The 26153-nt window shown below is 61.3% G+C and overlaps 1 protein-coding gene across 2 annotated transcripts in view; it reads right to left on the reverse strand.

The window, feature by feature from the left end:
* The window catches only part of KCNQ1 (potassium voltage-gated channel subfamily Q member 1), a 322363-nt gene that overhangs the window by 149999 nt on the left and 146211 nt on the right, over positions 1-26153 (reverse strand). Inside the window, exon 12 of one of the 2 annotated variants that reach the window (XM_045770690.2) lies at positions 20234-23601. The exons of the other annotated variant lie outside the window; for it this stretch is intronic. Within the exon in view, the coding sequence (XP_045626646.2) occupies positions 23409-23601 (193 nt within the window). The 3' untranslated portion in view covers positions 20234-23408. Of the gene's footprint in view, positions 1-20233; positions 23602-26153 lie in introns of those variants that run through there. 2 annotated transcript variants of the gene reach the window in all.

Below are 26153 nucleotides of genomic sequence, written 5' to 3' on the forward strand. Positions count from 1 at the left end.
GTGTGTGTGCAGGAGAGTGGAAGTCTTCTTGGAGCAAAAGGCTTCTAGACTGGGGGGGAGGGGGGAGCCACTTCCCAGTGTTGCCAAGGAAAGTCCTTTTCCTCCCCTCCCCAGGGGAGCTCCTGCTCCTTCATCCAGCATGCTCCTGGAGGTCCCCCTCCCCCGTACGTGGATGCCCATCCAGGAGCACACTCGTGCCACGGTGCCTCATGCCTCCTAGTGACGTAGGCCACACGCACGTGCCATGGTGCCACACGCCCCTTAGTGACACAGGCCACACACAGGCCACAGTGCCACACGCCTCCTAGCGACACAGGCCACGTTGCAGCCAACTTTCCCAGGCAGTGGGTTGTGCCTGAGAGGCAGGGCCATGACCAGTGCCCCAGTTTGTAGATTTGGTCAGTGAACAAGCCTTTGTTCGCTGAAACGGCACCTAGCACTGGGTACCAGCCGCTGGCCCGGGCAGTAGGGATTTGAGAGGGCCCAACCGAGCGAGCGAATGCGTGTTTTCCTGCACCTGGAGAAGCGTGTGCTGCGGGTGGGAACCACCCAGAACACGGTCTGCACCAGGAGTCAGTCTGGGGTCCTAGCAGCTCCCTTGGGGAAGCTGGGGAGGGGGGGACAGGGCAAGGGCTACAGGCAAGGGGCCCTCTGGTGGAAGAAGCCCATGAGCCGAAGGGAAGGAAAGAGACTCAGGAGGAGGAGAAGCTCAGGCGCGGGCAGAGGCCAGACCAGAGAGGCCGTGCTGCGGAGGATCCGAGCTCGTTCTGAGAACACCAGCAGCCACAGAGGGGTCCCACTCAGGGAGGGACCCCTTGGGTCCCCGTCGGAGCCGCCTTCTGGAAGGATCTCCTTCCACTGAGCGGAGAAAGACTGAAGGGGACAGCAACGGCAGCGCCCAGTGACGGGGGCAGAGGGGCTGCAGAGCAGCCCGAAGCTCACGGTGACACCAAGGGGCGAAGCCAGCCTGGCAGGGTAAGGGGGCTGACGTGGGCAGCCAGGAGGCGGATATGGCTGGCAGTGACCGCGGGGGTTCCGGCGCACATGGTGGCAAGGACCCTGGGTGGGGATGTGCCCGGGTGGTGTGGACTGCCCGAGGCTGTGGACGGGAGTGGTGGGGCAGGTGAGGGGAACGTGGGTCTGGAGTGTGGGGGGCTGAGCTGGAAAGGGAGACATTCGGGAGAGAGGCATCCACAGATGATGCCAGAAGCTACAGGCCCTAGGAGAGCAGCTCAGGGTCCAGCCCTAGGCGGGTCCTGAGGAGCCCTGTATCCAGGGCCTGGCCTGGAGGGGCGGCCTGCGAAGGAGGGAGTCAGTCCCCTGCCTCCGGGTCACGGCCTCTGGCACCAGCGCCCCTGCTTCTCTGACTTGGGGCCACGGATGGCCACTGACCTAAACCTGGCCCCTGGGGTGTGCCTCCAGCTGCTGCGGCTGTGTGCTGCCCACGGCTGCGCAGGACAGACGCCCTGTCCTCCCTCCTCTGTCAGAGAGGCTGTCCCCAAGCACGTGCGGGAGGAAGCCCGGCCGGCTCCCGCGGGACGGCCTCGCCCTTGCCGAGGTGTTTCAGAGCCTCGCGCGGTAGAAAATGCCCCCATCTTCACCAAAAGCCAGCAAGCTGAAAAATGGCCTTGAATAGGGCCTAGAGGAGAAAACAAAGAGCCTGTCAACGTTGGAGCTGTGGCGGGGGCAGGGCGCTTCACAGACCCCACGCAGATAGAACTTTCCAGCAGTTTCTCGGCCCCAACGCCTGGACCCAGAGACCCAGCCGGACGGGTGTTCACGGGGGCGGCGGCACTGGCCTTTCTGCTCAGCCCTCCTGATTAACAGTTCAAACAGGCCTCGAGGGCTCAAAAGGGGTTAACTGCAGAACCTCTAACTCCCCTGCTTGCTAATTTTTAAACACAGCTGAGCCCTGAGAGGGACTCTGCACAGCCCCCACCCCAGTGTCGCCAGGAATCCTTGTGCATCCAGAACAAAGGCTCCCCATTCCCTCCCTTGGCCAGCTTGTTCTGACGCCTGAGATGAGACTTCTCCCTGAAGCTTCTCCCCTCCATTCACACCTGGCGAACCTTAACACAGGGCCGTGACTCCCAAAGGAAACTTCAAGATTGGCTGAAAGGAGCTGGACCTACCCCCACGCGATTCCCGCTGGGAGAGGTGCCTCAGACTCCTGGGCCTCCACCACCAGCTCCCGGCTTTGGGAGGGTGACCAGCAGGGAGCCAGGGCGATGGGGAGAGTGCGCCCACAGCCCCAGGCCCGAGGGCTCTGGGCGCACACCCCATCCTCAACCACTCAGAAATTCTAACAGATGGCCCCCCGGCGCCCACACCCCTAACACACGGCCCGGAACCCCCACACTCACATACACACGCAGGCCCGTCCTATGACCTCCGCGCGGGGCCTGGGGTTCTGTCCTCCCTTCCTGTCCCTTCTTGCCCCAACCCCAGCCCCTGTGGCACCTTCTTCATGATGCAAGTGGAGACCCCACCGGGCCCCGAGGCCATTCCTGAGGTCCCAGGACCTGGCCTCCGCTCTCACACTGGTCCCACTTCTGGCCCTGGGACGTTCTTGAGGGAGACAGAGGTGTTTTAGTGTGAGCACCTGCCACGTGCCAGTCGCCCCACTGCCCAGTGACTCGTCCTCACGTTCGACTTCAGTTAACCCTCAACGGCCCCACAGGGAGGGAGGTGCTGCCTACACTGGCAGACCAGCAGAGAGCAGCCTGGCCGAAGGCTGTCTCGCCTGAGGCCACTGGGCCCTCACATGGCGGAAGTTAGCCAGTCGCGGCGGAGACCAGCCCACCAAGTCCTCTCACCTGGGGTGAGGGGTGGGCTGCGGGTCCTCTGTCAGGCCCCCTATCCTAACCTCGGAAGAGAGACACACTGTTGAACCTTCTTCAGCTGTGCCACAGAACCATGCCGGGGAGGGAAGGCAGGGCTGATGCAAGCAGCCCGTCCCCAGGTGCCACCGTCCCCATCAGTGTTGTGGGGGAAGGCAGCCTGGGAGTCCAGGAGGCCCGCCCTGCACATGCAGGGCTGGATGCCAAGAGGGATGCCAGAGGCCACGGCTGGACACCTGGGAGGGCCAAGTGCCACCCCGAGAAGGCATCCTTCTCTTCCTGCTCAAGCTGCTAGGGAGCCAAATGCCACCCCCCTCCCCGGGCTTCCCGTCAACAAGTGGGACCATGCCCGGTCCAGGTGCAGAGGGCAGCTGTCCCTAGCAGCCACTCAGCCGGCGCTGCCCGCCCAGCCAGCCACTTGCCCAGCTACCCCTCCCGCTCCTGCCACCAGGGCTGTTGGCTTGTGTTGCTCCTGAAATGTGTGGCTGTTTGCGAATCCGGAAGATCTCCTGCTAACAGATTTCCACTTGAGTCTCTGACCCATCACTCATTCTGCCCCTCCCGTGCAGGGGAGTGGGGGCCGTTGGATGGGCCTGTCTGTGAGCGCCTAGGCTGGCAGGCAAGGCGAGGGAGCAACAGCGGGCGGAGGTGGGACCTGGGAGGGACGAGGCTCCGGGGCTAAGGAGAAGGGGGCTTCTCTAGAAACCTCGCACCCCTGTTTAGGGCAGGAGGCAGATGAGAGGGTGGGGGTCTCTGGGGGCCTGTGTCCTGGCTGGCAGGGCACCACCCCTCCTCCACCTTCTCCATTCCCCCGCAGGGGCTTCTCCTACCCCCTCAGGCCCCTCTTCTCAAGGCCAGGAAAAAAGCCTCAAGCTGGGGGGGGGGCATCCCAAGAGTGGCATTGAGGCCCAGGGTTGGGTGGGAGATAATCTGTGCAGGGGCGGATAGGGACATCCCCCAAGGGCTGACTTCCAAGCTGCTTCTCCTACCCCCTGCGTCAAAGGCAGGGGGCTCAGCGGGTTTGGACATTAAAAGGGGAGGGTCCTCAGCCTTCCCGGTCACCTGCCTCTCTCAGCTTGCCCTTCTCAGGGTCTCCCAGGCCTACCTGTGCAGGCAGGTGGGGGCCAGACCACGCACCCTCAGGCAGTCGAGCACTATGGGGGGGCAGGAGACATGACCGCTGGTCGCAATCCCACAGAAGTCACCCCTGCCTCCCAGGCCCCTAGGAGTCCCCGCGAATGACAGGCTGGGACTGTCCAGAGGCCTCGGTTTCCCCACCTGGACAGAAGCTCATGGTGGCGCCTCCCTCCCCATCAGACCACCCAGGCGTGAGGGCCCTCGGCCTTGAGGCAGACCCCCCCCGGAGCTCTCTGCAAAGGCTGGGGTTTTTCCACCCGCCTCCCTCTCAGCCCCGCTGGGTCCCCTGCCTGACCCCCGCATACCCAGGCCCTAGAAGCAGACTCCTCGTCACAGTCGAGTGAGGCAGCGAGTGTGCCTGCTCCCGGAGGGGTGCTGACCCCTCCCCCACACAGGAGACATCAAAGGGAAGCAGGAAGCAGTGGGCCTGGCTGACCCCAGCAGGGGGGAGAAGTACAGTGTCATAGCTCAGCCTGGGGCTCAACTACTGGGGATTTTCCACCCCACCAGGATTTCCACAGGACATCTGGCCTTTGAGGCTCCTCGGGAACCAGGGTCTGGGTGGGCGCTTGCTGGGGCAGGGGGCTGGCTTGGGTGGCTCGGGAGCATGGCTGCGGGCGCCAGAAGACCCCTGTCCTCGGTCTCCTGAAGCCTTGCTGGCTGCTGCTTCAGGTGCATCCGAACACCCCGCGGGGCCCTGGGATCTGGTTCCCAGGACAGCCAGCGGGAAGTGCACCTGAGTCCCCTGGGCAGAGGGAATGTGGCTTTGCAGCTGCAGGCCCTGCACCGACGCCAGGGCTGACTGAGACATCCCTCCTCAGGTACAGGTCTGCCATCCAGGTGGGGACTGTGTTTGGTCCAGCAGTGGGCTCTGTACAGCCCGGAGCTCAGCCTAAGAGCAGACGCGCTCATGTGGAAAGTGCTGGCAGCAAGGCTCCCGATCTGGTTACAGCAGCTGTCTTCACAGGAATGAGCTGCCCAGGGCTGGGAGCCGTTGTTCCGGGCTGGGGCTGCAGGCTGCGCATGAGGCTACCCTGGGGGCAGGCGGGGGCGTCTGTTGGTGGGAATTGTTTCAAAACAATCACAGAACCTTGGCAAGCAGGGGCTCTGGGCATTGGGATCTGGGTCTCCTGCTCAGGGGTTGCGGTGATGCCCCGCTAAGCCCAACTGGGCATGTTCCTCCCCCAGCCAGGCCTGGAGCCCTGGGGTCTGGCCTCCCAGGCCAGCAGCATTACTGGGGTGGGGACCTTTGTTCTGTGCACACAGGGCCTGAGGGTCACATAGGCAGGCTGGAGCTGGCGGGGGATGGAGGGACACAGGATGGGCGGGCACAGCTGTGTTCTCAGGAAAGCATGAAAACCCAGAAGTGAGGGGTTGAGACGGGGTGAAGGCCCACACTTTGCCATCGACTCAGACCTGCTGGGGGCTGGCCCAGCACCCTTCTTTCTCTGCTCTGCCATCCCCCAAACTGGCTGGAGTCCGAGGGGGGCTGGAGTGAGCCCCACCCCGACTCTCCTGCGAGTGGACTGAGGCCCAGAGTCTGTGGGCCTTGCGCATGGCACCCAGGACTTTGGCGGGCTCGTTCACAGAGACCATGGGGCGTCCCGCAGCCCAGGTGATGGCCGAGCCCCTGGGGAGCCAGGAAGCCATCTAGGAACCCGCCCGCCCTGCTCTGCCCGGGAGTCTGAGCGCTTGAGGCAGAGGCCTCCACAAGCCCCCAACCCCAGACTCAAAGGCCTGAAGCCCGCACGGGGCCTCTGAGACTCCAGAGTCTAGGAGTGGCCCCTGGGGCCTGTGAGGGCTTGTGCCTCCACCCTCCTGGGGACACGCTGTCTCACCCGCAGCCACAAGATCTAGTGGTTCGTGTGGGGGCCCCCGTGCATGGGCTTCCTGCTCAGGGTGCAGGGCTGTGCAGAAGGAGACCCGCCGACACAGGTCCGGTCTGTAAGTCTCATGGGCTGCCCCAGGAGGCACCGGTGTGTGAGCCAGCAGTGAGGGGGACCTGCGAGGCAGGGATGGGAGGACATCGTGGGCGACGAGCGCAGAGCCTTAAAAATGGAAGCTGCTCCCCTCCTGAGCCGGCCGGGGCAGCCCCAGTGTCCCGTGTGGGTCAGGAACAGGCTGCTCTGATAGAGGGTCTGCGGCTCGGGAGCTCTCTAGAGGGGGCTGGACACGGGCTCGCCTCGGCGGGGAGACCCCAGCCTCCCCCAGTGACCAGAGCAGACCTTTCCGTGCCCCTTCTAGATGGGGCGCCTCTCCCAGGCCCCTAGGCCGCCTGCCCGCACGGCCTCTAGTTCTCCTGGGAAAGCTCAGGCTCGACTTTGGTGCTGCAGACAAGGAACTTGCCTCCCTGCCTGGGAGTCACTGCAGGGACACCAAGAAAGCAAACCCACTGCTTTTCTAACACCTAACAGTGGAAAAGGAGGAAGAGAAGGGAGGTCAGCTAGAAAGTTCTGGAACACAGTCTATTTACCAAAGGAGCATGTTTTCCAGTGAAAGAGGATGCTGCTGGGGAGCTGAGGAACCAGTGAGGACCAAGCCCACGCGGCCGCCTGGAGCTTGTGCTGTGGTGGCAGCAGGCCCCGTCCCCCCCCCCCAAACCCCCCGGTCCACGCTGGGCCACCTCACTCACAGGAGAGACACAGGGACAGAAATGGGGGGGGGTCACGGCAGCCACGGCAGCTCCCCTTTTGTTCAGGTACTCAGTCCGCCCAGAGGGCAGTGGGCGCGCTTGGGGAGCGGACAGCTGCCCGTCTGCTGGCAAGAGGCGGCCAGCCCCCGTGGGCACTGCTCTGCCGCCCGGCGGCCTGGCCCGTTCTCAGGGGAAAGGCCCTCTTGAGAGCCGCTCTGAAAGACTTCCCAAGTTGCTGGACCAGTTAATGAGTTATTTGCTCTAAACAATGTCTTGATAAAGGGGACGGATGGAGTTAGCTGGTGTTGACTAAGGAGAGACAGGGTTGCCAGGGAAATGCTTCTAAGTGGAAAGAAACAAAAGACAGTCGTCGGGTTTTGTCTGACTAGGAAAAATGCCGTGGAGAGCGTACCTTTGGCCATCTTTTGTGTTTATGATTTGGAAGAGACGGGCGGCAGTGAGTGTGGGGCCGGGCCGAGGGCTCCCACAAAGCGGGTGTGTGCGGGGCAGGAGCGGCGGCCCCGGGGCCCAGGTGGCCAGCCAGGCGCCCCCCCAACGGAGTGCGGAGGGCCCCGCGCCGCCCAGGGAGGGCGAGAGAGGCTCCCAGAAGCAGAGACGAAGAGCAGGTTGGATCGAGGGCTTCAGGGCAGTGTTCACGGGCTCAGGCAATATTCACGGGCTTTTATTTCTTTAATTCTTGTTCTGGGTTATAAATCTCTGCTTGTCCTCAGCGGCTCGAAATGTTTACTCGGAACTAAGCCCTGTGTTTTAACGAGTCATGTTTTAATAGGAAAACCATCTTTGATGGAATCATAATGCAATTCCTACTTTTTTTTGGACCAGCCGGAGCCCCAGGAGCGGGCCGCCGTGCCGCAGTGACAGGCAGAGTGGCCTAGTGCCTGGCCCGGAAAACCTGGCCTCCACGAGGCTCGCTGGGCATCCTCAGGCCCGCGGGCCGGGGAGCGCTGGGGCCGTCCCTCTACCCCTCGCCGTCAGCTCTGTCAGCCCGCAGTGCCCGAGTCTCCAGTAGGGGCCTGAAGACAGGCCCGTGGTGGCTGCCACGGTCCATGTGCACGCCTCCGGAGCTGCCGAGAAGTACCCCGGGCACAGGAGGATGCAGAAGCTCCTTGTTCTCAGGCTGACAGGAGGGGGCCCTGCCATTTAGAGGCGGGGGCAGCCTTCCTCCCCCGGGAGGACAGCGCCGGGACAGCCAGGCATGGAAGGTATCTGAGCACAGCCTGGTGGCAGGGAGACCTCGAGCACCTCCCCAGGTGCCCCCACCATCCGTCTATGCGGGAGCTCTGCCATCCCCCAAGCCTCAGTTTCTCCACTGTGAAAACCGGAACGACCTCTACATACAAGGCCCCAGGAGGGTCATCGTAGTTAACACGTCTGATTCCCTGCATTTCTACACGGGCAGAAGGGAGCAGGCCTCAAGGGGAGGGATCCTTTGTGATCAGAGACCTTGGGTCGACTCTGGACTCCCAGCGGCCACGGCCTGTGGAATGTGACCTGAGCCCTGGAGGAAGGGCAGGGGTGGAGGAGCTCCAAAAAGAGGCCAGGGGCTTCCCGCCGCAGGCTGCGTGGATGAGGGCCTGCAGCCGGGGCCGGCACCTGCCTGGCACAAATCCCCCTCGCTTATTCATTCACCTCTTTCTTCATCAAACATTCACAGAGGGGCCACGATGGGCTCCACACGGATTAAGGCTGGAGATAACAACCTGAGCCAAAAGGTCTGCTTCTGCCTTCCCCGGCCCCTCGCACTTGCCGGAGACAGCCAGTAAACCCTTGAGCACAAGTAAACACGCAGTTATCCATTAAGAGTGGGGGGTGGGGTACGGGGTTCTCAGCGGCCCAGTCTGCCGTGCGGGCATTTCAGCTACGACCCAGAGGGTGAGTCCTTCCCAGCCTGGGGAGGGGGAGAGGGTCAGCAGAGAGCCTGGCTTGTTCAAAATGATACCAAGAGAATATTGGAGGGGCCCCCATGACTTCATTAGATCTGCCGCTCAAGGTCACTACGAGCTTGGTGACCCCGGGCCCTAGACTTAACCTTTCAAGCCTCAGGTTGATTATATATAAAACAAGAGTGATAATATTCTTACGTCAAGAGCTGCCCTGATGTGCAGATTAGTGAAACCGTGTTTATAAAGCGCTTAGCACAGCGCCTGGCTGAGGGCAAGTGCAGTACTGACTCTCTGAAGATGATGGTTTAGCTCAAAGCGTGTGCGGGGCTGCTGCGTTTTCCCTTCGTCCGCACGGCAGGGACTGGCCTCCTTGGGAGCCCCTGGGTGCCCAGGGAGTGCAGGCCGGGCCCTCAGAGAGCGCGGGGACCGCCCTGCCTAGCTCCCGCTGGCCCCCAGGGCCCGCACAGGGCCTGGGGTGCTCGAGCACCCCTTCCGGCATGGAAGAGGAGACGCCTGGGGCCCGGGGCGAGGGGGCCCTCACAGCCTGCGGAGTACCGCAACAAATCCTACGTCCCTTCAGCTCTGAGAGCTGGGCCCTGCACCTACCAGCCCTGGGGGGCCCGCCAGAGCTCCAGACCGACCTGCCCCCTTGCCCTTAGCTGAGTGTGTGTGTGTGTGTGTGTGTGTGTGTGTGTGTGTGTGAAGGTCAGGGGTGAGGGGGGGACGGTTAGAAACCTCCAGAGAAGTGAGAGGCAAGTTCCTTGCGGGCTGCGGGGGTTGGCCCAGCCTGGACCAGGTGGGGGCCTTTATGAAGCCCCATTTTCCATCAAGGGAGCCTAAGGCCAGGAAGGTCAGCTGGTCCCACCACCCCCTAGAACTCTCATGGGGATCCCCATTCTTTGTCTGTGGTCACCCCAGCTCTAAGAACCATCCTTTCCGTGGGGGTGAGCAGGGAGGCTGACTAGGGGTCACATAGCTGGGGGGAGAGAGGCAGACAGAACTGGGTGGGCTGGTGGGGAGACAGGAAGTCCTGGGAGTACTGGCCCTCCTCTCAGCCCCCAGCGGACGGCCCCTGGGCTGCGCAGCCCCTCCTCACCTATCCCACTCTTCCTTCTATCCCACTCTTCATCAAACGTCAACCATATAAAAGCACTTTCTTTCCGCGTCCTGCTAGCATTCAGAAATAGAACTGTTGTCCAAGAATTTTCTCACAAGGAAATCCTGCCATTTGTGACAACACGGGTGAATGTGGAGGACAGTGACATAAGCCAGACGCGGGAGGACACAGTGCACGATACCAGTGACACGAAGGGTCCGGAGCCGTCAGACTGCTGGAAGCGGAGGGCTGGGTGGCGGCGGCAGGTGGGGCGTGGGCTAGTCCCCCCCACCCCCTGCACGGAGGGTCCGCCCCGCGGGGCGAGCGGGTGCAGCGTGGGGGGCGGCAGTAAACACGGCCCGGTGTCCTTCACAGGCCGCTGGGAGGGCAGGCTTGGCGGGAAGCGCCCTCCTTGGATAACAATACCAGTGAGAGGGCGAGAGGGCACCTTTGGAGCTCATGGGCGCTTCGTGGCCAAGATCGCGGTGATGAGCTCGTGGGCGCGCTTCTCTCCAAATCCTCATGCTGCACACGTTACTTACGTGCAGATTTGGTATGTCAATCATACCTCAACAAAGTAGCTTAAAAAAGGAAACGAAAAGCAAGACACAAATAATTTCTCCCAGGAACTTTTGTTTCGAGCACCTCATTTAAGCACATTCTTGACGACGTCCTCCAGAGCCGCACCCGGAGCTCCGCAATGTCCACCCCGGCAAGGCCTGCACAGCGTAGGAGCACACACCTGTTTCATCTACGGTGACCCAAAAACCCGGCTAAAAAATCGGTTTTGGAAACCCAGGCCTGAGCGGTGTCGCGCCGAGAATGCAAGCGGACCCTGGGCAGCCTGGGAGGGTCTCTGGGGAGCTGCGCTGAGCGCGAGTCAGTCTCCGAAGGTCCCACAGTGAACAGTCTCGTCAGGCAGACTTGAAAATGCGGAACAGATGGGTGGTTGCCAGGGCTGAGGACATGGCGGGGTGGGAGGCAGTGCGTGTGGCTCTGGGGGTGACACAAGGGACCTGCGGGGACAGGAGCGCCGCTGGGTCCGTGTATCTGACCTTAGTCTACAGTTTGCAAGACGTCACTGGGGGGGGAAGGGGGGAAAGGACACATGGCATCGATTATTTCTTAAAACTGCTTGTGAATCTGCAATTATCTCAAAATAAAAAGTTTAATTAAAAAAGTCATGATCCCCATACGAAAAAAATCAGCAGTCCTAAAAATACCCAATAATGAATTTTAAAATGTACAAAATCCACACAAGGGGCTAAAAGCTATTGAGGGACATTACAGCTCTTTTGAACACCTAGATAAACCTCTCCTCTGTGTGGCCAGGAAGGCTGTTTTTGTAAAAAAGAGAATTCTAAGTTAATCTAAATCGATCACAGCTTCCGTAGAAAATACCAAGAGAATGTAGGGAGTCACACACGTGCTCACTTTTTAAAAACCAGACACGCCGATTCCAAAGCCTGTAAAAGTCTGAAAAGGCATCACCTGGAGCTCTCCGGAGGCAGCCGGACCCCGGGCTCCAGAAGGCCGTGGCTGTTGGAGCGCGCCTGTCAGCCTATACCGTCTCCCGAGCACGCGCTACATTTCTTTCTGAAGCCAAGCCTCCTGGTTCGACTCCCTCCCTGGCGGCCTCGTCAGGCACCCAGGACAGTAAAGGTGGTGAAGGCGCCTTGCACACCGGCTTTGGCCGGCACTGGAGCCTTTCTGTGTGCGGGCGCTGGCTTCTGCTTCACACGGGGTCCCTTCAGTCCCCCCAGCAGCCCTCGAAGGCATGCTTTCTTGTCATCCCCATTTTACAGTTGGGGAGACCAAGACCCCGGCCCAGTGGCTCACTCAAGGTCCAGCGAGGAGACAGCAGTGCAGTCGGGGTTTGAACTTCGGGTGAGGCTCCAGAACTGCCTGTAAGCACGACTTTCTGTTCCCGAGTCAGTAAAGGAGAATGCCAGGCAGCGGTGCAGGGGCCCAGGGGTAGCCTTCGTCTGGGCTGCTTTCATAAGGACAAGGCTGGAAAGGCTGTGCTGGGCCAGGGAGCCCAGACAAGGCCAGGAGACAGTTGCGGCTCTTGGGGTTGGGACGCGGAGCCGTGCTGACCTGCACTGGTTGTTACGATGCCCCAGCCAGCGGGCTTGATGGGGTCAAGATTTTCCTTCTGGCCACTGTGTGGGGGTGGGGCAGGATGCACATTCTAGATTTTTCTTACTGCGGCTTCCTCCTTGAATTAGGCCTATTTTCATCTCTTGTTCTCTGCTCAGTTACTGCATTCACTTTTCCTAAGATGCCCTGAAGCACGTGGGATCATACACGGGTGGGAAGAGGCCCCTGGGTCAGACCCGCGATCCCTGTGTGGCTGGACTCTGCCGTGTGAGCGAGCCCGGGAAGAAGCACACACTGCAGCTCCCTGACATTCCTAGTTATCCAGGCGAGGACTCGGCCCCTAACACCCAGCTTCCTGTCAACTCGAGAGCTAATCCTGTGTCTACGTCTGAAGAGTGTCTTGATCTGAGGCCGTGCCGTGGGTTCCCTGGTTGGCTGCACTGGGGCTTTCCAGTAATGGGAATGGGGGAGGCCCTGCCCCACAGGTAAGTGTGTCGTAAAGTTCCCAAGTCAGACCGCCAGGCCTGGCCTATCCCCGGGCCCATCGGCCATCCAGAAGGCCGTCTACGAGCAGACACGAATGACGGGAGAATTTGAAATGCGATCAAGGCAGCAGGGAAGTCAGCGGAGAGGTGATGTGCTCGAATGACTCGAGTTGGGACAACGAGTTAGACACACAGAAAATACACTGCATTTAATGGTTTCTTACACCAAACCCAGATGAAACACTATTCACATGTAAAAAGGTGAAATAAGAAGGACAGAGGAAAACAGGGCAGAATCCATTAAAACAATCTCAGAACGAAGAAGTTTTTTCAAAATGTACAGCTAGGACCAACCCCAAGTCACAAAAGACTGCCAAAGTTCATGTCAATTTAAAATTCCCACCAGCAGAAAAATATTATAGAAGCCAAGAGACCAAAGAAAAATTGGGGTAAAATATTTTCAACACATGTTGACTTCCTATAAATCAGTAAGAGGGCTTAAAAAGAGGAGAGTATAGGAAGATGGAACACAAAACAAAAAGAAATGCTATTAATTATTTGAAAAGATAAAGCCATCATTCATAATAAAAGAAATGTACATCGGAACTCCAGCATAGCATTTCTCATCCATCAGATGGATGGAGGTAAAAGCCGGGACTGCTGGTCTGCTGGGGGCGGTGTGGGTGCGGGCGCAGGACACACAGCAGTCACGGTCACGGACACACGGACGCATGGGGCCGCTTTCACCAGTGCATGGATGCACAGAGCCACTTTCACGGACACACGCGGCCGCTTTCACGGATGCACGGAGCTACTTTCACGGACACACGCGGCCGCTTTCACGGACGCACAGAGCCACTTTCACGGACACACGCAGCCGCTTTCACGGACGCACGGAGCCACTTTCACGGACACATGGACGCACAGAGCACGGGTGTCCAGATGCATGGGGTCACTTTCATGGACACATGGGGCCGCTTTCACGGACACACGGACACACGGAGCCACTTTCACGGACGCACGGGGCCGCTTTCACGGACACACGGACGCACGGGGCCACTTTCACGGACACACGGGGCCGCTTTCACGGACACACGGACGCACGGGGCCACTTTCACGGGCGCCTGGATGCACAGAGCCACTTTCACGGACGCATGGGGCCGCTTGTATGGGTGCAGGTGCAACCGCCATTTGGCAGATCTGTGAAAACATGTACAAATGGGGAAAATGGACCTTTGGGAGTGAATCCACTTAAAATGGAGACCAAAATGACATGAAACACGGATCTGACTGGGAGGTTTCCTTGAAAAATAACGACACTAGCTGTGGAAAGAAGACTGTCCTAGGAGAAGCTGTTGTAACTGCAGACACCTCATTTCAGAAAGAGCGAGCGGAGACGGTTCTGGTCTTGTGGTCGTGAACCATCACATGAGGCCACCGTGGGGCACCTTTGACTGCGTCCCAGCCTTTGGCAGAGTTTCCATGGAAAGGCTCGTCTGTGTAGAAAGGGAGGCTTAGCCGCTGCGCCCAGGGGCTGCCCTCTGGTTTACTACCGCCCTGGCTCTGCTCTGAGCCGCTCATCTGGGCCCCAGACTTGATTTTCTCTTCAACGGGTAACTGGTTTCACGCAGCCTCACTGCTGGGGGTCTTCCATTTCGCTGCCCTTAACTTCATGAAACCTCACATCTTGGCGAGATTTACAGCTCTTCTCTGTAACTGACTCACTTTGTGGCATCCTTGTTCGGTAAGGGACAGCCTCGGAAGCGACTCCGTCAACGGAGCTAGAGCAGGGATAAGCCCGGGGGGGGGGCACACAGTAGTGTTCAGTGGGGAGGGACAGACTAATTTCATAATCGGGCAGTTCCTTAGTGAATATCTGAATGGTTAATGGCTGTCTTTAGCTGCCCTACACATCCATCAATAGGGGACTTGTTCCTACTCACGGGACAATGGGATGTCCTGCAGCTGTTAATAAGAAGGAGATGCCCTCGACGTCTTCATACAGACCCATCTCCGGAGCGCCCAGGCACCTCGCCTTTGAACGGTGTGCACTGGGGCCGCGTGCTCACCGAGCAATGAGTGGACTTGCTTGGGGACTGCTGGAAGGTCTCCTACAGCATGACGCCTGCGGAGAGGGGTGCAGCATGGCGCGCTGGCCAGGGCTCCATTCTCTTGGGGTCACTGTGTGTGTCCCTGCTGGCCCCGTCCTGCCAGCTGCAGTAGAGTCACGTCGCCCTCAGTCAGGCCTCACTAAGCGGCCCACCCCTGTATCCGAGGATGGAAAGCTCGCTGACCAACCCCCAGCCTGGCGGCCCTCCCACCCCACCATCTGCGTGCCTCTTTTCGGGCAGATGGATGCCCGTGTGCACCGGAAATGGAACCGATGCTGTAGACTAGAGTCCCCACGAGCGCAGCCCCACGTGGGGTATGCCCGGTGCAGTGGGCTGAGAGCAGTGGCCACGCGCCCAAACGGATCCTGGAAGCACTTGAACCCCACCACACAGAGCCATCCCACATGCGTGCGTGCGCGCCCGCGGAACACTTAATAAAGGTGCTTCTCGCAGGCGCCGCCGCGTCAATCAACCTCATCTGGGCAGCTCAGAAAGAAGTGTGGCGGACCCGTACGTCAGCTCCGCAAAGGGGAACCGCAGGTAGACGCGCTCGCCATGCAACCGTGTGTGTGAAAGGGTGGTCCGCGTAAGGATAGGCGCAGAGACGCACTTGCTCATAGGAAACACGGGGGAGAAACAGGTCGGAAACCGCTGACAGCGCTAACCTTTACGGAAGGAAACGCAGGAATCCGGGGTTGGGGTGGGGACAGCCCGGTATTTTCACCAGAGCCCCTTCTGTGCTCTGAATTCGTTTTGCCGTGTGCGCGTGTAAAACCTACTTATTATTATAATCGTTTGTTACGCGAGATTGCACGAGGTAAAGCACGGCCCGCCGCGGAGCGTGTGGACGCCCTGCCAGGCTGTGAACGGGCAGCCCTCCGCCGGGGGCTGGGCGGCTGGCGAGAGGCAGCTCCGCGCATGGTGCCGTGGGCTCTGGTTCATGTCACTCCGAGAAACGGGGGCTGCTTCGGCACAAAGAGGTTTTTGACAGCGGAAGGCAGAACCAGAGCGAGAGCAGACCCTGGGCAGGCTCCCAGGGAGCCCACCCCCACTCTGATGGGGGGGGTGCCCTCCACCCCTCTGCAGACCCACAGGCTGTCCTAGGAAATGAGATGCCGCATGTGCTCCGTCACTGCGGGCTTTGGAGAGGAGCGATCCTTTCAAGAGACCGTCGTGGACGTGTATGGCACGTTCTGACCGCTGCGTCCCACGAAAATACTTGAGTTTTTATGGAGCTCGTTTCTGCCTTCAGGTAATCTTTGATTTTGATTCACACAGCAATGATGACAACACGACCTATTTTTCAATTGATCTGCCCCACGTCTGGCTTAAGTATTTCCTAATGCATATTCATGTTTTAAACTAAAAAAAGAAGAAAGAAAGAAAGAAAGAAAGAAAGAAAGAAAGAAGGAAGGAAGGAAGGAAGGAAGGAAGGAAGGAAGGAAGGAAGGAAGAAAGAAAGAAAGAAAGAAAGAAAGAAAGAAAGAAAGAAAGAAAGAAAGAAAGAAAGAAAGAAAAAAAGAAAGGAAGAAAAGGCTGGAACGTGTACCCTATCTCACCACCATGCTTTTCTCTTTTGCCAAAACTTGGCTTTGGGGAGGAGCCCGTGATCTCCGCTTCAGCAATGGCACTGCTCGGGCACCGCTCGGAGCCTGTGTACTCTGGGGCGGTGACACCATGTTGACCCAGGAGGGGGCCCTGGGCGCTCCTCAGCGGGCCACTGCCCCCCCGCCCCCAGGAGCAAAGGCAGGGGAAGGGAAGATGAGGCTGCTGGTGACCCACGCGGGACGTGTCCACACCCGGCCTCGGCAGGGGCTCTGCCCTGGGCATCCCCGTCCCCACCTGGGCGTGGGGAGGCTGGGACACGCCGCTGGCAGGGTGGCTGGGCGGGAAGAAGCCAGCCCAGCACCCGCCACTGTAAGAGGAAACGAAGAGAAACAGCTCCAGTCAGCCCCACAAGTGAGGCCTGGAAAACTCTGCAGCTGGGGTGAACACAAAGGACTTTTCAGACCCTGCAGCCAAGGTGCCCAGTGAGCGATTTTTTTTTTTTTTTTTTTTTTTTTTTTTTTTTTTTACAGCTATTAGGGTGACAAGCCTTTCCAAAGGCCAGCAGTTGGCGAGGGTTTCCAGGAAGCTGGTCTGGCAGCAGGCTGGGATTGGAGCAACTTTAACGAGTTAACTTCAGAAGGAAGGAATCGTCAGGGAAGGTTTAAGGTTCAACAAACTTTTTGAATTATTTTGCAAAAAGTCCTGGCTTCCAAACTCAAAGGCATGTTTAGCCGTGACTGTTTTAAGCCCGAGATTATTTCAAAGGCAACGCAGCCCGCACGTTTCTGATTCATTCAGTCCAGGTATCTGTCTTAATGCCTCAGGACAGGCTGTGCAAGTGCCATCCAGTGCCGGGAGACACGGGGACCACCTTACGCGTCTCGTCAAACGCCCCTCCAGCCACGTGCCTCTCCCGCTGCCAGCCCCCGTGGCCGTTTGTGCACACGCGCACACATGCGCACACACGCGCACACCTTCCCCAGGCAGGAAGCCGCTCCCTGCCAAGAGCGCATGGAATTCAGACTTCCAGAGGGTGTCCTTGGCCTCCAGCTCCAAGCCACACGCGGAAGAAAGGTCCTAGTGTGTGTGGTGGGGGCCGAGAGAGAGGGGCCGCCATCTCTGCTCACGTCTATCTGGGCCCCAAGAAAAACCCACAACGGGCTACACTCTGCTCAGCCACACCCGGCCTCAGTCACATTCCTTCCCTTCCTGAGCCCACACTGGGTGGCCCCACAACCCGGCTTCTACACCTCCCTCCCCACCAGCGGGGAGACCTAGGCCAGGCCCTCATGGGGCAGTCAGCAAGTACAAATGAGGGGGCCGCACCCCAGGCCCCAGGCAGCCGGAAACCGCCGAGGGGCCCGAGGGGCTGGGCATCCCACCCGTGGCCTCCTCTCAGCTACGGTGGGAGAAGACAGTACTTACTCCCCAACCAGCACACCCCGGGGCTGAGCTCCTTGCGGGAAGTCCCTCTTCATATCCCACCTGTACTCTCCTTGCTGCAGGCGATCCCCACACACCGGGAGGAGGCACTGCCCCCCTCCCCCGGCCCCCGTCCTGGCCGGGCCTTCCCAGCCCTGAGATCTGGCATCCTTGGGAGTTAAACATTTACAGGCAGAGACCAGCACCAGCCCAGTAAATGAGACAAGTCCATGATCGGCCACACACGGTGGATGGGCTGGTCACGCTTAGCTTCTCTCTGACCCCAGTCCCCGGGGCCTTGCCACCTGCGTGGCCAGGGAGCAGCAGGTGGGCAGTGCGATCCCCCTGCAGGTCATCGGAGTTGATGAGGACCGTGATGAGCGGGAGCGTTTACGGCTCCTCAGGTGCTCAGCGCTCCGGGAGGCCTGGCACAGGAAGGGGGGGGCTCCTGGGCCTGGCCCTTCTGCCTGGGGAGGCGGCTGTGGCTTTGCGGCCTGGGCCTGGCGTCGCTGCTGGGGCTTCTGTCCTTGCTCGGGGCCGCTCTGATCCTTCTGAGCTGGGGGGTGGTGGCACCCCTGGCCTGCTCCTGCCCACTGGGGTCTCTGGCTGAGTGCCGTGAGGTCCTGCCGTGGCCTGAGAGGCCCACTTCACTCTCCCTTCTGGCCAGCCCAGACCTCGCAGTTCAGTGTTTAAGTAATGCCTCAACTCTACCGGCCTGTCCTTCCAAGCATGGCCTGCAGTGGACTTAACTGGGGGGACACTCTTCCCGCATCCCTTGCGGGAGGGCCTGGTGTGGGAGAAACAGCAGGTTAAGAAGCAGGCCACGGCCACGACCGAGGCCTCGAGGACGTGCTCCCACTGCTATCCTGGTAGCCAGGTGACCGGGGCCTGGTGCTCAGGGAAGTACCCTAGCTAGCCACTATGTTTGGGGTAGCCAGGTGACCGGGGCCTGGTGCGGGGTGCGGTGCGGGTCCCACTAGAACAGACGGCTTCGGCTGGAGCCACAAAGGAGCACGGGACCCAGAGACAGGAGCCCCAGGGCCTGGCCCCAGCTGTCAGCCGCTGGCATGGCCCTCTGGTCTCTGGTGTCGGGGCCCCCACTTCCCTGGCTGTCCAGCTCCCAACACCTATAGAGATGTCTTCCCACCCCAACACCAGCCCCCTGGTCTGACGCAGCCCGCTCCCAGTGCAGGACACGGATGGGTGGTGGGGAGCTGTAAGCAGGAGGCTGCTGTGGGCTGTGGGGGTCACCTGGGAGGACAGTCCAGTGAATTCCTCTGAACCCCTGCAGATGGCCCCACCCCAGTCCCTACACACACCAGCCTCAGCTCAATCACGCCGGGAGCCTGTTTTCTGGGGCGTCGCTCCACCCAAGGCCACCCCCACATCACGAGTCTGCCCCCCGCTCCTGCTGCGGCCTTGTCTTGCAGCCGGGCCCCCGTGAGCTCCCACCCGGAGCCCACGCACCCAGCCGGGTTCCACGGGGCACTTCAAGAAGAAAAGCAAGGAAAAAAAAGCATTCCAGTGTTTTAAACTGGAACAGATTCCATTTGATTTGATGAACCCAGAACCCAAGGAAGACACAGACACAAGACCACCACCGAAAGGCCCAAGAGGAAGGGAAGGTAGGAGGGGCGCCCCTGGGCCGGAGGGTGGCCGTCGGGTCCGGGCCGGGGAGTGGACGACACGGGACCCCACGTCAGCCGGGGCAGGGCCAGGGAGACAAGCCTAGAGCAGGCTCAAAGGCTCGAGGCCAAAGGTCGCAGCGTGACCTTACCTTGCACTTCATACCCTAGATACAGCGCCCGGCTACCGGAGGAATGGAGCAGGGGCCCCGGGCTTGGCTGCCGGGAGCTGCCCACCTGCCCGGGGGCTGGGCTCTCTGCGAGCAGCGGGTGTGTGACCACATGCGAGGCCGTGGGGAAGGGCCCTGAGTGTGTGAGTGTGAGAGTGAGTGTAGCTCTGTGCTCTTGGCACGGCCTCACCTCCCACCCGCTTCCAAACGTCCTCCACTGCCTGTGACGTCACCCCCCGGCCTCAGTTTCCCTAGCAGGGCACCGGAGAACCGTGCTGTGGCAAGTGTTGGACTTGGGCCTGGTCTGATCTTGTGTGATGGTTTGGTTCCAAAGTCTTAGAAGGTGGATCTGGTAGAGTCAATGTTACCTTGGAAAATCCCTTGAGTTGCCCCTAAAACATCCGGTCCCCAGAGCTGTGTGCACACCCCCGCTGAGTAACTCGTGCACCCTGAAGTGGGAGCAGCTCTGGGCAAATGCGGAGGGTGCCCCCGCTCCTCTCCAGGCTGCCCCCCCCTCCCCCGCACAGTCTGTGCAGGGAGCCTCTGGGGCTGATCAAAGCAGACGTGGGCTCGGGGTACGGGTGTGGGGCCAACAGGGACGCCGGGAACACCAGCCACGGCGGCTGGACTCCCGTCTCCCCCTGCCGCTGCTGCCCTTTCTTCCCCTTCCCAGATGGTGCCCCAGGCCTCCCGTGGGCCAACCGGACTGACAGACTGAACCGTCAGACCTCCGCCCTGGAACCAGTCACTGCCAAGGACCAGCACCTGAGGGGTGGCCTGTGCCCAGGACACCTGCCTGGTCCCCAGAGGGCGCGCACATGTAAAGGACGATCGCCCAGCTGGGGGCTCTGGGCCACCCCCTGAAGCCAGGAAGCTCGGCCCGCCGCTCTGCCTCCCACGCAAGCAGTCAGCCTCCCAGGTGACCCGGGAGCCCCCAAGCCGCCTGAGGGTCTGCAAGGCCCCTCGCCCTCCACGTGCGCTGGTGCAGGTCCAGGGTGTGTGCAGAGACCAAACGTGCAGAATTCTCCGCAGCTCAGGGCCCCCCAACCAGAGCACAGACTCTCCGTCCAGGTGCACTGCTGTCTCCTGCTGACGGGCCACAGACCCCAACCAGAGACCAGGCCCCTTTGCCTCCGCTGGCTGGCGACCCCCTGCCCCCTGCCTCCCTGCCCCACGGGAGCCAGCCTGGCTTTCCCGGCACAGCCCCGGGCTCCCTGAGAGATAGCGTGTCTGGGACTGAGCCCTGGCTCTGCCTCACAGGGGCCGCTGGCAAGGCCTGGCCCTTCTGTGAAGCACTCTCTGACCCACCACAACACAGTGTATCTGGTGAGCTGTGTGTCTCGGCCAACGGCAGCCTCCCTTCCCAACCTGACACAGACACACAGCCTCTTGGGAGCGGCTGGCGGCCAGCAAGACCGGGAACACGGCCGCCCCTGCTAGGCCACCCGCGGAGCTGCCCCAGAGATTGGGGTACGGCGGCGCCTCCATCCCTGGCCTCGCACAGGGCCACAGGCAGGCCGGACGCCTGGCCCGCGCCACCCCTTGCTCTGCTGCAGGCCGTGGCTGCCCTTGGCGGGTAGGCCTGACGCTGAGGAGAACAACGGTAGAAGCGTGTTGGGGCACGTGTGGCTGCGCACCCCTGAAGAGAAGGACAGAGGGGCCCAGGTCTCCCTGGGAGTGGAGCCCCTTCCCTCACCACCAGAGGCTGTGTGCACCTGCCTGCGGACCACGTCGAGGCCCTGGGCTCGGAGGCCTCCAGGCAGATCTCGTGAAGGACGGGACCGCAAGGCTGCTCACGGACTCCATCCGCACCCCATGAAGACCTGTGACCTGCTGTGTTCAGAAGCTCTCAGGTCAAGTAGGAGATGTCCCTCTGGGGTCTCCCCTACCAAGGTGACGTCTCCCATCGGCTAATATTTCTATCAGCTAACAGTTCTCGAATTCGGTGCAGGGCCAGACCCCCGACCCCACATCCTCAAGTGTTCATACCTGCACCGCGAGGCCCATCTCCAGGGTCCAGGAGAGGACGCCGAGGCTCAGAGAGGGGAGCTGACTGCCCTGTGTCCTCCAGGCCAGCCGGCCAGATCCACGCCAGCCAGGGTTCCCAGGAAGACACGTCCCGGGTCTGGCAAACACCTGAACATCAGCACATGAGGCGTGAACGTCAGATCGGCCGCACGCGGCCACAGCGCGGAAAGCTGCAGGACACGGTAAGGAACGCGAGGGGCGTGGGGAGGCCACGGCTGCCAAGACCCGTTGTTGACCCACTATCGTGAAGACGTTCGCTGTCCCCATCCTCATCTAGTGGGGCAGCCCATGCCGATGGGAGGCTGGCTATGGGAAGACAGGCCAGTCGCGAGGCCGGGGACCTGGCCGGAGCCTTCTTAACCGGCTGTCCGGACCTGTTATCAAACCCAGCAGCGACGAAGCAAGGCCTTGGCGGAAAGGACACGCTGCGGTCTGAGCGGTGGGACCGAGCAGGGCTCCGCAGCAGAGCCACGCGTGGACGTGGGCTGCAGTGGGGTGGCGCGGAGCTGGCAGGGCGGCGGAGGGAGGCCGGCCTCCTCCGCGACGGGTGCTGAGCCAGCCCGCATGTCCAAGGGGGAGAAAATGTACCTTGACCTCTGCCTCACATTGGATGCAAAAATCGATTCCAGATGGACCGCGGATCTACATGTGAAAGGTGAGCTAATAAAGGCTTAGAAAAAACCAGAATATCTTTATGACCTTGGAGTAGTCAAAGTTTCTTTAATGGGACACCAACAGCACTATCCAGAGAGGAAATGTTTGATTAACTGGATCACATTAAGAGTTCACTTAAAGTTCTTCTGTTCATCAAAAGACGCCCCTCACGGGCGGAAGGGCCGGCCCGCGGAGGGGGAGGTGGTGGTTCTGTGCTCGGTCCGTCCGTGTGCGTGTGCGGGCACGCGGGAGCACCAGCGTCTCTGCCCCCGCCAGCCGCGCCAGGACACGGGGAGACAGAAAGAAAGAGCAAGTGTAGATGGGCCAGAAGAGCTAACCCAGAATCAAACGGGCAGAAGACACGAGCATTTTTACGAAGGACCGTATCCAACCAATCGGCAACACGGGAAGGGGCTCGGTTGCCTTCGCCGTCAGGTTCCCGCGGGCGAGATCCCGCTCCGACGGCGTGGCCGAGCGCGCGAGCCCCGGAGGGCCGGGTGCGGGGGGCTGCCCGGCAGGACTTAGCGAAGGGAAGCACGCCCCTCTGGCGGCCCCACACCTAGGCAGACGCGCACCGGAAATGCGGCCTGTCCGTTCGCCAGAAAGCCTGTACAGGATATTCTTAGCACTAATGATAACAACCCGACGCTGGACGCGGTCCACGCGGCCGCCGACAACAGAACGGATAAACAAAGTGCAGGCCGTTCACATGGTGGCGTGCCAGCCGCCCGGCGCGCGAGGTGCCGCTCTCCGCAGCCACGTGGCACGCCTCCCGGGAAGCCGGACGGACGCAGGGGTGTGCGGCCGTGGGCGTCTGTCCATAGAAAGTTCAAGAACGGGCACTGCCGAGTCCTGCTGCCAGAAGCCCAGACGGTGGTGACCCTCCGAAGGCGTGACAGGAAGTGGGAACGCAGGGGCTTCCTGGGGACCCCTCTGTCGCCCCGGCCTGGGCGCTGGTTACGTGCAGCCTGTGCTGAGAGGTACCAAGGGCTCTCGGGATCCGTGCACGCTTCATCCTTCAGCCAGAACGTTGGACGCGCCCGATGTGCAAGGACGGACCTTTCCGGGCCTAACTTGAGAGCTGGACACCCACGTCTGGAGTGGGGCTGGGCCTGCCCCCGCCCCCGGCCTCCTGACCACGCGGCCCTGAGGCTCAGCCTCCCCTTCTAGGTGTAGGCCCATGCGAGACCCGCGACCACCGGAATTGTCTCCGTAGCGCCACGCCAGTGCCACCTGCGACGTTGTTCTGTCCTCCAGCTGCCTCTAGGGTAAGCTGCTCTGCTGTCCCTCACACTCTCCAGCGCTCCGCCTGGTTCTGGCCAGCTTCGCCAGAGACCTGCCCGTGCAGAGTGCGAGCCCCGCCACCCGAGCGCCCCCCGACCAGCAGCTACTGTCATGGCTGCCGAGGAAGTAAGAGGCCTCCCGCTTTCCTCCAGGCCTCTACCTGGACCGAGGGCCCAGTCCCCAGAGCGGTGGCCTCAGGAGGCCGGCCACATCCTCCTCACGTGCTCGGATGGAGGAAGTGAGGCTCCCAGAGGTTAGGGGGCGTCTGGGGCCGGCCTGCAGCTGGGCCGCTGCAGGCTGAGAGCCAGATTGAGGGCATCTGATTCCCAGTCCTGTCTCTTTCCCACTGAGCCACTCCGCCTTGCTTTTAATTTAATTAGGAGAACATTTAATCCCCCCGTGCATTTCAGAGACGGGTCTGAGCTGGCCGGGGCTGGGAGGCTCTGACGGGGCCTGTGACTCACGCGGTTCTGCACAGCACTCCCGGGCGGGCTCCCACGGGGCTTCCTTGGCACCTCGTGCAGACAGAGGTGGTCTGGAGCTCCGAAGAAGACAGGACACCGGTCTGGAAAGACAAACTGGTCTCATCTGTTGCTGGCAAGCCCCCTCCTTATCCCCCTGGACACTGGCCCCGAAGCGGCCTCTTCATCCTTTCCCACCAAGGTTTGCAGGGCGAGAAACAAAGCAAGGAACATGGCCGCTCGAAGAACTGCGGCGCCTGGCGCCTGTGCGGTCCACGGGAGTGCACTGCAGCTGGCCCCGGGGTCCCTGAAACGTCCCCGGCCGAGCTGCTCCCATCCAGGGAGCCGGCCCTCCGGTCCACGGAACCAAGCACAGGCCGAGCCTTGCGACATTTGCCCCCGTTTCCAGAAGGCATGGGGCTGGCCGTGGCCTCGCTGACAAACGCAGAATTCAGGAGACATTAGTAGTGATGTGGACGAAAGCCAGGCCACAGCGGCCTTGCTGGAAAAGAGACACTTGAGCGTTTTGGCATGAGACTCCGCAGGGTCCAGGAGAAAGTTGGAGACGTGGAAATTGTAATTAACGCACCCGGGGCTGGTTTTGCTCAAGGATCTACAAGCTGTCCTGTCACAGGAGGCCCACAGGCACACAGTTGCTGGGGAGGTATTCACGGTCACCTGGAGGGGCCCCACGGAGCCCCAGTCCCGGCCCTGCCTTGCCTCTGCCTCCCTTCCCTAGAAGGCCCGCGGCCCTCCCCACGCCCATCTAGACGCACAGGGGGTCAGGCTGTGCTGGGCCCCGCGGAGCAGGACGGGCCGGGGTGGCTGGGAAGCGGGAGCTGAGCCTCGCCCAGCCACGACGGCATGACAGGGAGATGGAGGGGCTGGGCATCCACTCTTCCAGGGGAACCCTTCATGGGAAGGCCTGGCCTCTCGCACACCTGCTTGGGGTGTCTGCGTGTACCCAATGGGACGGATGTGAACTCCTGGCCAGGCCTGGCTGCCTTGGCATCTGAGGGGGGAGTGGGGGGCTTCACAGAAGTGGCTGCCGTCTCCCAAAGCTGCTGAGACAAGGGTACCCAGGCCATGCGTGCATGCAGGCCTGATCAGAGCCACAGATCCCCATGCTGCAGCCAATTCTGACCAGCTGACCCCTGCCCTGCGTGGTAGCCCCCCCTCCCAAGGCACCACGGCCCTCACCGCTTCGTCCCAGGTGATGCTGGCTGGGCCCTGGGTGGGGGTCCTGCCTGCCTTGGGGCAGGGGCCACAGTCTCTGAGCTCCTTCGGGCCCGGGGCTTCAGGAGTAGTGGGGAGCGGGAGCCTGAGAGGGGCCACACATACCCTGCTCCCCAGAAACCAAGGGTGGGGCCCTGTACTGAGGGCTCGGGGAGCTGGGACAGAGCCCTGACAGACAGAGGGCTCCCCAGGGGCAAGGACGACGGAGCAGGAATCTGAAGGCTGCAGTCGAGTGACAAGGCCGTTTCAGATGGGGACACCACGTGCAAGGCCCTCCCTTCCCACTGTCCCACCAGTGGCCCTCAGGGGGCAGAAGGCAGTGGGCAGGGCAGGAGCCCAGGAACTCATCCCGGCTCCTGTTGGGGTGCGGGGCTCCCCTCCTCTCCTAGATGCCCCGTCTCTACCTTACACTTGCCCCTTGGAGGCCCTGTGGCAAGGCTCTGGGGGCGGGGACACAGGTGTGGAGAGTCGAGGCAGACAGCGGCTCCCTTCCGACCTGGAAAACTGGCTGTCTGAAGGCATGTGCCCGGCCGCGGCCCAGCTCTCCGGAGCCGTGTGGGGGCCCGGGGCTGCAGGGGACGCGGGGCTTGCTTATGGGGCCCAAACCACTCTGCCTCCCCGACCCACAGCGTCCTGGTGACTCCCTAGTTAGCACCCGGCTTGCTCGCCGACCCCTGCCCCCCCACCCCTCGCCCCACCAATGGCCAGCAGGCCCCGGAAAGAGGAGCTTCGCCCAGCCCCAGGGACCTTCCCGTAATCAAGGCTGCAGTGACCTCACCTCCCTGGGGCCCAGCGGGTGGGGAGAGCTTGAGATGGAAACAAAATGTGTCTTTATTTATGCTTTTAATTTGAATTCTGGAACTGACCCAACGTGGTAATACACTTAACCTCAGTAAAATGCTGAAGAAAAATGAATCTGTTTTTCAGTAACTGCTTCCCACCCCCTCTGCCCCCTGCGAGACCCCCGTGCACATCCCCGTCCCTCGCGCACACACCAGGGCACGGGCCTCTGTCCCCTGTGCGGGGTCCATGGGGCCGGGCGGCCTGCAGGAGCCTCCATGTGGCCCCGAGCGGCTGGAGCCAAGTTTAATTAGGGGCACGGATCGCCAGGAGCGCCGGGCGAGAGGTGAAGGCACATGGCCCCAGCGTGGACACACAGGGCGGGCGCGGCCCTGAGTAAACACGGTGCCCACCGGAGCCTCCTCTCCTTCCAGGCGTGGTGGTGGGGCCCTCTGCCCAGCCTGCAGCTGGGGGGCGCCTAGGTCCTGAGGCCCCGGCACCTCCCCCTGAGCCTCCATCCCACTCTCCCCAGCAGGGCTCCCTGAGGCGCACGCGTTTGTACAGGTCCCCTGCTGGTTCACCTTGACTCCGCCCTGACCAGACCGCAGTGTCTTGACCTCAGTCTCCGTGCTCCCAGCCA

This window comes from Ursus americanus, chromosome 24, assembly GCF_024610735.1.
Source record: "Ursus americanus isolate L20-20 chromosome 24, mUrsAme1.1.p, whole genome shotgun sequence".
Lineage (NCBI taxonomy): Eukaryota > Metazoa > Chordata > Mammalia > Carnivora > Ursidae > Ursus > Ursus americanus.